At 46.0% G+C, this 10,658-nt stretch overlaps 3 protein-coding genes across 4 annotated transcripts in view; 1 reads left to right on the top strand and 2 right to left on the bottom strand.

Moving 5' to 3' along the window:
* LOC306914491 (putative E3 ubiquitin-protein ligase TRIML1) overlaps positions 1 to 10,658 on the bottom strand; it is a 56,636-nt gene that overhangs the window by 22,642 nt on the left and 23,336 nt on the right. The window lies entirely within an intron of this gene.
* Positions 2,798 to 5,094, bottom strand: LOC306914354 (poly [ADP-ribose] polymerase 2-like; the record flags this gene model as incomplete). The annotated part of the gene is made up of 2 exons (XM_079491349.1): positions 2,798 to 4,563; positions 5,073 to 5,094. The coding sequence occupies 2 exons, from the start codon at positions 5,092 to 5,094 to the stop codon at positions 2,798 to 2,800; spliced, it is 1,788 nt and encodes a 595-aa protein (XP_079347475.1).
* LOC306914168 (alpha-aminoadipic semialdehyde dehydrogenase) lies at positions 5,126 to 6,661 on the top strand (the record flags this gene model as incomplete). Its single annotated transcript, XM_079491113.1, has 1 exon — positions 5,126 to 6,661. The coding sequence occupies one exon, from the start codon at positions 5,126 to 5,128 to the stop codon at positions 6,659 to 6,661; it is 1,536 nt and encodes a 511-aa protein (XP_079347239.1).

Genomic DNA, 10,658 nt, shown 5'->3' with positions numbered 1-10,658 from the left:
TCATAGAAATTTGAGTATCATTTGAGTATCAAAGGATAATGCAGTCGGTATCCTTTTCTGGTAGAGTTCCATGTGAAGTTTTCCCCTTTTTTTTGTGGCACATATCATTTTAAAAACGAATATGACGTGTATGACCAGTACTCTTATGATGGAGTACAGCCTAAACTTTCTGTGTGGAGTTTGCATGTTCTCCCCGTGTCCCCATAGGGTAGGTACCCTACTACCCTCACAATAAACATGTAGTAATCCTGGTCTCTAAACTACCTGATGGAGGGGAAAGGAACTGGTCGGAATAACGTGTTCCTTCCACGCGCTACGTCCGGCCGGGGAAACTCTCCCCTGTCAGGTGAAAAGAAGCAGCTTGGGCCTGGGCCGTGGCTCAGCGGTCCAGGCACCTTGGCCGGTAGCCCAAGTCTGGCAGTGTGCCGCGGCTTTGACTCCCGATCCCGACGGCCTTTACTGCATGTCACTCCCCCATCTCTCTCCCATTTCCTGTCAGCCTACTGTCTGTCCCTCTATAAAAAATATAAAATAAAGGTGAAAGCCACAACAACAAAAAAAGAAGTAGCTTGGACTCGTCATGCATAGAAGGAAGCATGAGGTCATCCGCTGCCCCCCCCCCCCCCCCCCCCCCCCCCCCCCCCAGGTTGGCAGAGAAAGTGTAGCGCCCAGGATTACATTAGATAATTGACACTGGGTGAAACAATGGATTGCAAAATCGTGGGATAAAAGTTATAGAAAAAGAGTACAGCCTAAACCTTTACATCAACTGCGTGACATGTCATTAAGTCAAAACTACAATATTTCATATCTATGAACTAAGACTACTGTGAATTTCTAGTCAGATAATTTGTAAGTACAAAGTGGGCATATTGAGCAACGGCCTATGTTGGCCACTTGATGTCGCCATTTGACCAGGTTTTTAATTCAACTGCTGAAGTGATGTTAAGGCCACTCGGTTAAACATTGACAACAGAGCAGCGTTATTGTTTAGTTTGTAACGTAAAACTGGCCTGCTAACCGATAGATGTGTTCCTCCAGCCTTTCACTCCTTGAGGACACTTGTTGGAAATACTTTGGTTAATAAGGTAGGTTTAAAAGTAAACCTCCAGTAGGTTATATTAGACTACTTTCTATATTTGTAGTGATAAAATAAGAATGCAGTCTGTTAATTTGTCATTCTAGCAGTAAACATTCATGCACCTATTTGCATAATGCTGAAGCAGCTAGTCATCAACAATGATGACAACGGGTTCCAAAGGAGGTCCCCAGCCAAATGATAGACCAAATGGACCCTTAAGGGTCTGTAACTCATAAGAGTACAAATGGAACTTTACGGGTCTGAACTTTTATGGATTTATGCCTTTTTCAAACTTACCTTAACTTTATAGTCTACTTAGTATAGCCACTTGACTGAGTTATCAAATTCTGCCGGAACCCGACACAACGTTTTCGGGCCGGGCCTCGGGCTCCATTAAAAAAATATAAATATATATTTGTGTTTACATGTGTTTATACATAATAAAATAAAAATCACACCCGTGTGAACTGAGTGGTGTAAGGTCTTATATAGGATAGCCCGTCTGACGTAATGAAATCATGTCTGACGTAATGAAATCACACCCGGGTGAACATAGCAACCATGCTCATTTTTTCTGCACAATGAGCATGACGTAATGAAATCACACCCGGGTGAACAGGGTGAACATAGCAACCATGCTCATTTTTTCTGCACAAAAAAGCCAGTTGTAGGAGTGGTTTACACCACTCAAAAATGTTACATAAAATAATTGTTATGTCTTTGCGTAATTATCTATTATGAAGATGGCACTTTAAGACATGCATCCCTTGACTCCTTCAAAACTGCTCTCAAAGGGCACCTACGGATGGCTGCAATTCGAAACTGGCCCCCGTAAAATCTGAATCCCCCACCCACCCCTTTTCCCCCCTCACTGTATATGTTTGTTTTTTTCCCCCCTTTTTGCTTCCTTTATGATGATTCTTGTTTTTGCCCATATAGAAGTGTATATTTGTACGTCTCTAAATGTTATGATGAATTGAAAATGGTGGACCCTTTGCTCGTTTACATATAGCCTATGACGTAAGTTTTCCCTTCAATGTCAATGGCGTTTAATGTTTTGATATTTAATTTACGTCATATTTTGCGGAATTCTGATGTAATTTCTCCGTCCATTGTCAATGACAAATATTGAGACGTGTGGGGACAAAAGCTGTTTATAGAAAGGCGCCCCTTAAAAACAATAAAATTGTGAGAATACTGAATAGACTATGTGACAACCAGGTATAGTCTGGTGACCCGGGAGCAGTATGGGTTGACGCCCCAGCCTGCATCCTCCGTGAGGAGGAAGCCCAAAAACCTTCGTTGAGGCCTTTAGGAGGACATCTGAATGCATTGCAAGCATTTGTTTTTCAGGAAGAATACTCCAATAGCCGTCATCACAAATCTGATGATGAGATCATCACAATTGGAAAGGGAGGGAGGGTTCTATACACAGTAAAATCCTGTTGGAACGGGTGCATTTGGTAACATCTGTACTCTCACCTGAATTGATTTTTACACCAAGGACTCTACTGTCTTTTCAACATCTGTCTACATCTGGACCTTCCCCCCAAAAACATCCACAGATTGACTGGAATTTGCAGCGATGTACCTGATTTACAATTATAATATCAGATCTACGACTACAAGTTCACAATGTGTCACAGCGCGATGCAAAACTGATCATACCATTGTGTCTCCATCTTAATAGTGTACAGATCCTGAATTCCCCCCATGTCACCACAGTGAGGCGCTGTTGAACTGAACACGTAGCAGGTACCTCATGCGGGTCTGGGCAGGGTTGTATACTATGTACTCGTTATAGAGGAGAGAATAACAGCCATCCTTCCCGACCTCCGTCCTCACTCCTGGACCCATGGGTATGGTCACGCCATCCACAGAGACGGAGTTTTGAGTATCGGGCGCAATCCGTCCAAGGCCTTTGGTGCTGTGTTTGTGCGCGGGGAGATTGTGGGCCTCGTAGTCGGCATCCAGAAGCTCATTGCCGTCTCCCAGGGCCACCTCGCTCAGCAGCAGCAGTCCGACGTCGTTGTGCTGGCTGGCGAAGCAGTAGTTGGCGCTCTTGGACGACATGTCGGCAAAGTAGATGCCTTTTCCGAACATGTATCCAGTGACGGGGGCTTCCGGCGGGGCCACCCGCAGCCCCTGGCTGAGGATGCCGACCCAGTTGGATAGACGAGAGCCGTGCCACAGTAGCGTCCTGTTGTGCATCTGAGAGAGGAAGTTGTCCCTCTCCGCGTCCCGGCACACCGAGAAGATGTCCAGCGTGGTCATGGTGTAGCCGCTGTGGGAGGAGGCGTGGGTCGACTGGAGGTACTTCTCTACCAGCTGGTACTCGTGGCCGGTGGAGTCGAGAGGCTGCAGCTGGCAGTGGAGGGACTGGTACTGTCTGTCCAGAGGGTGCTCTGCACTGTCTGCACCGGACTGGGCCATCTTCACTGCAATCTGGATGTCACTCAACGCCTCCAACAGGGAAATCTTTGCCTTCAGTTCTTCTCTTGTGCTAATTACTGGGGGTGTCTTCAAGCCAAAGTCATGTGGGATCCGCGTGTAGAACTGGTTACATGCCTCCAGCAGATCCTGGCGGCTACCTTTACTCTCTATACATTCTTCTACCTTCTTCAGGGCTGCGTAGCCCGCGCGGATCTGCTCCGAGGTCAGCTTGCCCAGAGGAGCTTTTCTGATGTCAAACTTCATCTCCAGTACACACTCCTCCATGGCCTTCAGGTCACAGATAAGCTCCAGGAGCGCCCGAGTCTTCACCTCCAGCTGGGAGGCCTTCTTCTTGGGCACAGCGTCCAACTGAGTGAGTTCCTCCTTATCGTCGGGGTTGTAGTCCACGAACACCATGTCATATTTCCCGGGCACCTTTTCAAAGCTATCCCTGTCGTCCCACTCGTTCTTGGTCTTGTCAAAGAACTTTTTCTTGAAGACGTCTTTGGCTTTCAGCAGGTCTTCCCCGCAGGCTGTCAAGCTGTTCTGTCCAACTTTACCCACTCTTCCCCATCTCATCCACACGCTGTAGGACCTTGAGCTGTCATCTTCTAGAAGCTGACTCAGGTAGTATTTGTTGTTGTTGAACTGAAGATTTGTCTGGTTTAACATTGCGTCATAAACGTTGTTTCCTTCACTGTAAACATGAGCACTGCCTACTGCCCACTTGCATTCAGGGTCCACAGGAGCCTTGCCTTTCATGAGCAGTGTCTTGACAACCTCTTTACTCTCCATTTCTTCTATGGGCAGCTCTTTAGTTTTTGTCTGCGTCTTTCCTGCTCCTCTCTTCTTCTTAGCGACCGGTTCATCCTCTGTCTGTTCCTTATTTATTTCAACTTGACTCCCATCGTTACCGGCTAGGTCACTTGAGTGTAACGTCTTCCTTTTGTGCTTGGCAACGGGGTTAATCTGGGCCATCTTCTTCAGGTCGACCTTGTACGCTGTGCCAGAGCTCAGGCTTAAGGTGAGAGTCTCTCCGAGCAGATTCCCTGGTGTTATATGAAACAGACGTTAAAACATCAAATGTAAAAAAGGGAGTAAGTTAAAGGCTGGACATTTCTATTCCCTTTGTCAGCGTAAACGTTGTTTGCCTTATTATGTAGTAAGTTATTCATTCACACAATTCTTATTAACCCAACGGCTTTGGTCAGTACTATGACATCAGTCACCTCCACATTTGGGTATATTGAGAGATAGGCGCACGCAGAATGATACACTTACAAAGACAGAGATTACTGGAATTTAGACAAGTTTGAAGTCAATTGGACATTAGATACGTTGGGTACAGTATGCCAGTCCGTTCACTACTACATGTACAGTACAAGCCCCATTCTAATCATACTCGTGTAAAGTGAGCGGCAGGACTATGACGTCGTCTTGGTGATATCAGGGATCTTCCTACATGGGCATAAAAGGGACACAGACACGTTGGTTTATAACACCATTACACCTCTTTATTGTGCTATGCAGTGTCTGTTCAACTTTACTACATCGTTGCACAGGACCGTCTCATCAAACATTATCTCTTTCCGCTACATGCGAACTGCAACGATGTCTACACTTCTAATCAACCAGCCGAAGTACGCCTGGCTCAAAGAGTTGGGTCTAACGGAAGAGAATTGTGGCGTTTACAACGGGACATGGGGAGGAAGTGGCGAGGTCGTCACGTCATACTGTCCAGCCAACAATCAGCCCATTGCCAGAGTACGCCAGGCAACCTTGGCAGACTACGAAGAGACTATACAGAAATGTAGGGAAGCCTGGAAGGTGTGGGCAGATATCCCGGCGCCCAGAAGAGGGGAGATCGTGAGACAGATTGGTGATGCACTCAGGAGGAAGATCAAAGTTCTTGGAAGCTTGGTGTCCCTGGAAATGGGCAAGATCTATGTAGAGGGAGTGGGAGAGGTGCAAGAATATGTTGATGTCTGTGACTATGCTGTCGGCCTGTCCAGGATGATTGGTGGGCCCAGCCTCCCTTCAGAAAGGCCAGGCCATGCCCTCATTGAACAGTGGAACCCAGTGGGTCTAGTTGGCATTATCACAGCCTTCAACTTTCCCGTCGCCGTGTACGGCTGGAACAACGCCATCGCTCTCATCTGTGGCAATGTCTGTCTTTGGAAAGGAGCCCCCACCACCCCTCTCACCAGCGTTGCTGTGACCAGAATTGTAGCCGAGGTGCTGGAGCAAAACAACCTGCCTGGCGCCATCTGCTCCACGACGTGCGGCGGTGCCGATATCGGCACCGCCATGGCAAAGGACGAGCGTGTGGATCTGGTGTCGTTCACCGGCAGCACTCGCGTGGGAAAGACGGTGGCCATGACGGTGCAGGAAAGATTTGGTCGTCGGTTGCTGGAACTCGGCGGGAACAACGCTCTCATCGTGTTCCAGGACGCCGATCTGCATCTGGTGGTGCCCTCGGCCGTCTTTGCCTCTGTGGGGACAGCCGGCCAACGCTGTACGACCACCAGGAGGCTAATGCTACACGAGAGCATTCATGATACAGTGGTGGAGAGGATCGCTAAGGCCTACGGACAGATTCGCGTCGGCGAGCCCTGGGATCCCACCACCCTCTATGGGCCTCTTCACACCAAGCAAGCAGTCGAGCAGTACCTGGCTGCTATCGAGCAGGCCAGGCAACAGGGTGGTACGGTGGTGTGTGGAGGCAAGGTCATAGAGCGCCCCGGCAACTACGTGGAGCCCACCATCATCACGGGACTGGCTCACGACGCTCCCATCGTCCACAGCGAGACCTTTGTTCCCGTCCTCTATGTTCTCAAGTTCAACACGGAAGAGGAGGCCTTTTCCTGGAACAACGAGGTCAAACAGGGCCTGTCGAGCAGCATCTTCACCACGGATATGGGTCGGGTTTTCCGCTGGCTGGGCCCCAAAGGGTCAGACTGCGGCATTGTGAATGTCAATATTCCTACTAGTGGGGCCGAGATTGGGGGGGCCTTCGGTGGGGAGAAACACACAGGGGGTGGGAGGGAGTCCGGCAGTGACTCCTGGAAGCAGTATATGAGGCGGTCGACCTGTACCATCAACTACAGCAAGGCCCTTCCCCTGGCCCAGGGCATCAAGTTTGAGTGAATTAAGGCTTTCGACGTCGACTATGACGAAAAATGTTCGACTACCTTTTTTCACTGACGAAAACAAAATAACTAAATAAAAACTAAGCTATGACGATAAACTATGAAAAAATAAACTAGACTAAAATGGGTTTGGTTTGGGAGGGACTAGTGGAGAACGAGATCCAGCAGAACTAAAAGACAAGTCACTTTATGTTTGGTTGCGATCTAAAAATAGCATATCTACAAGCTTGTAAATTAGTATAAAATCGGACATTACGACACCGTCACGAGTTAAAGGAACGTGGCTGTTGCAAAAGACTATAGTGGCAAAAAGAGAGGGACGATCTGAAGCTCCAGGAATGGAAAAGAACCCTGACAATAAACCAAAATGAGTTGGAGACTTAACCACTTAAACCCCAGGGTCATTTTTAAAAAATTCGCCTGATATTACATACCCAAACTAAATCAGTTATAACTCCATAACTACAAGGCCTAGATGTACAATCTGGTTTTCTATGGATAGTTGACACCTTAAAAAATGTATATCAAGTGGAAGTTTAGTGGTGGCATCCACCAGGACAGAGTGACAGCAGATATAACACAGCAGAAATTATATTTTTGTACCTCCGCCTAAACAAAACTTGGATTTGAATGAGAATAACATCACTATACCATTTACCAGCAGGCCAAGGATGCACCTAATGTGTTCTACAACTTCTGAACTGCAGTTCCTACAAATGTGGTGTCTTAGAACTGAAGTACAACAATTATACAGCCATTTTAGACATAGTTGTAATAGACGGACTCTAAAGTTTAGCCATTTGGATAGCAAATGTGCCCAAAGTGTGCCAAATAGATTTTTTGCCTCAAAACAGGGGATTTTCATGTAAATTCCAATTGATTTCCATTACAGATGGACAATTACACACTCTGAAGCCTTTCCCCTTCATATAAAGTATATAAATTAGTATGTTCTACCATTGTGCACTGCATAAATAGATGAAACGACACAAAATCATACTTTCATCTCCAAATGGAGTACTTTTATTCCAAACTCCATTTGTGCAAAACAAATAAAAATGGTTTGCAAATTCAAACATTGCAAAATTACTGCAAATAACTGAGTCCACCCACTGTTTTTGTGCGCTTTTTATTCCTTTTTTCCCTCCCCAATTTAGTCCTTATGCCAATTGTTTCATACCCTCACACATTTCTGTGTGTTGTCACTGGTGCCATTGGCTTTGGTACAGCCACTCTAGGGGTGAAACTCTGGTGCCAGTGGCTTTGGTACAGCAACTCTAGGGGTGAAACTCTGGTGCCAGTGGCTTTGGTACAGCAACTCTAGGGGTGAAACTCTGGTGCCAGTGGCTTTGGTACAGCCACTCTAGGGGTGAAACTCTGGTGCCAGTGGCTTTGGTACAGCCACTCTAGGGGTGAAACTCTGGTGCCAGTGGCTTTGGTACAGCCACTCTAGGGGTGAAACTCTGGTGCCAGTGGCTTTGGTACAGCCACTCTAGGGGTGAAACTCTGGTGCCAGTGGCTTTGGTACAGCCACTCTAGGGGTGAAACTCTGGTGCCAGTGGCTTTGGTACAGCCACTCTAGGGGTGAAACTCTGGTTCCAGTGGCTTTGGTACAGCCACTCTAGGAGTGAAACTCTGGTGCCAGTGGCTTTGGTACAGCCACTCTAGGGGTGAAACTCTGGTGCCAGTGGCTTTGGTACAGCCACTCTAGGGGTGAAACTCTGGTGCCAGTGGCTTTGGTACAGCCACTCTAGGGGTGAAACTCTGGTGCCAGTGGCTTTGGTACAGCCACTCTAGGGGTGAAACTCTGGTGCCAGTGGCTTTGGTACAGCCACTCTAGGGGTGAAACTCTGGTGCCAGTGGCTTTGGTACAGCCACTCTAGGGGTGAAACTCTGGTTCCAGTGGCTTTGGTACAGCCACTCTAGGGGTGAAACTCTGGTGCCAGTGGCTTTGGTACAGCCACTCTAGGGGTGAAACTCTGGTGCCAGTGGCTTTGGTACAGCCATTCTAGGGGTGAAACTCTGGTGCCAGTGGCTTTGGTACAGCCACTCTAGGGGTGAAACTCTGGTGCCAGTGGCTTTGGTACAGCCACTCTAGGGGTGAAACTCTGGTGCCAGTGGCTTTGGTACAGCCACTCTAGGGGTGAAACTCTGGTGCCAGTGGCTTTGGTACAGCCACTCTACTCTCAGCAGCTGACAGGGTTGTGCTGGGTGGTTGTCCGGCTTCCTGAGCAGGAGTCTCTCTCGTCCTTCTCCTCGCCATCAGACTAAGAAAAAATAGATACAAAATAATGACATAAGCATGAAAACAGGAAAAAAAAACAATAACAATGAGCAGTGCTAAACCACATTTTCCTTCTATTTGCTATTATCACTAATGTGTGCTGTAATAACTAACATCTTGAACCACAAACCAATATCAGTACTATCTGTACTGTACTGTAACAATCTTTACTGTACTGGAATGGACTGGACTGTAACAGACTGTACTAACAGTCTTTACTGCACTGTAACAGTCAGTACAGGACAGGACAGGACAGGACAGGACTGCAACAGGCTGTACTGTAACAGTCTTTACTGTACTGTACAATACTGTAACAGGCTTTACTGTACTCTACTGTACAGTACTGTACTGTAACAGTATTTACCTTACTGTACAATACTGTAACAATCTGTACTGTACTGTACTGTAACAGTCTTTACTGTACTCGACTGTACAGTACTGTACTCTACTGTACTGTAACATTCTTTACTGCACTGTAAAAGTATTTACTGTACTGTACTTTACTGTACTGTAACATCCTTTACTGTACTGTAACAGGCTTTACTGTACTTTACTGTACTGTAACAGGCTTCACTGTACTGTAACATGCTTTACTGTACTGTAACATGCTTTACTGTACTGTACTGTAACAGGTGTTACTGTACTGTAACATGCTTTACTGTACTGTAACATGCTTTACTGTACTGTAACATGCGTTACTGTACTGTAACATGCTTTACTGTACTGTAACAGGTGTTACTGTACTGTAACATGCTTTACTGTACTGTAACATGCTTTACTGTACTGTAACAGGTGTTACTGTACTGTAACATGCGTTACTGTACTGTAACATGCTTTACTGTACTGTAACAGGTGTTACTGTACTGTAACATGCTTTACTGTACTGTAACATGCTTTACTGTACTGTAACATGCTTTACTGTACTGTAACAGGTGTTACTGTACTGTAACATGCTTTACTGTACTGTAACATGCTTTACTGTACTGTAACAGGTGTTACTGTACTGTAACAGGTGTTACTGTACTGTAACATGCTTTACTGTACTGTAACATGCTTTACTGTACTGTAACATGCTTTACTGTACTGTAACATGCTTTACTGTACTGTACTGTAACAGGTGTTACTGTACTGTACTGTAACAGGTGTTACTGTACTGTAACATGCTTTACTGTACTGTACTGTAACAGGTGTTACTGTACTGTAACAGGTGTTACTGTACTGTACTGTAACAGGTGTTACTGTACTGTAACATGCTTTACTGTACTGTACTGTAACAGGTGTTACTGTACTGTAACAGGTGTTACTGTACTGTAACATGCTTTACTGTACTGTAACATGCTTTACTGTACTGTAACATGCTTTACTGTACTGTAACATGCTTTACTGTACTGTACTGTAACAGGTGTTACTGTACTGTAACAGGTGTTACTGTACTGTAACATGCTTTACTGTACTGTACTGTAACAGGTGTTACTGTACTGTAACAGGTGTTACTGTACTGTACTGTAACAGGTGTTACTGTACTGTAACATGCTTTACTGTACTGTACTGTAACAGGTGTTACTGTACTGTAACAGGTGTTACTGTACTGTAACATGCTTTACTGTACTGTAACATGCTTTACTGTACTGTAACATGCTTTACTGTACTGTACTGTAACAGGTGTTACTGTACTGTAACATGCTTTACTGTACTGTAACATGCGTTACTG

The sequence above is a fragment of the Electrona antarctica genome, assembly GCF_951216825.1.
Source record: "Electrona antarctica genome assembly, chromosome: 21".
NCBI lineage: Eukaryota > Metazoa > Chordata > Actinopteri > Myctophiformes > Myctophidae > Electrona > Electrona antarctica.
Note: the sequence above shows the minus strand (reverse complement) of the source record. Positions and strands in the feature narration are given on the sequence as shown.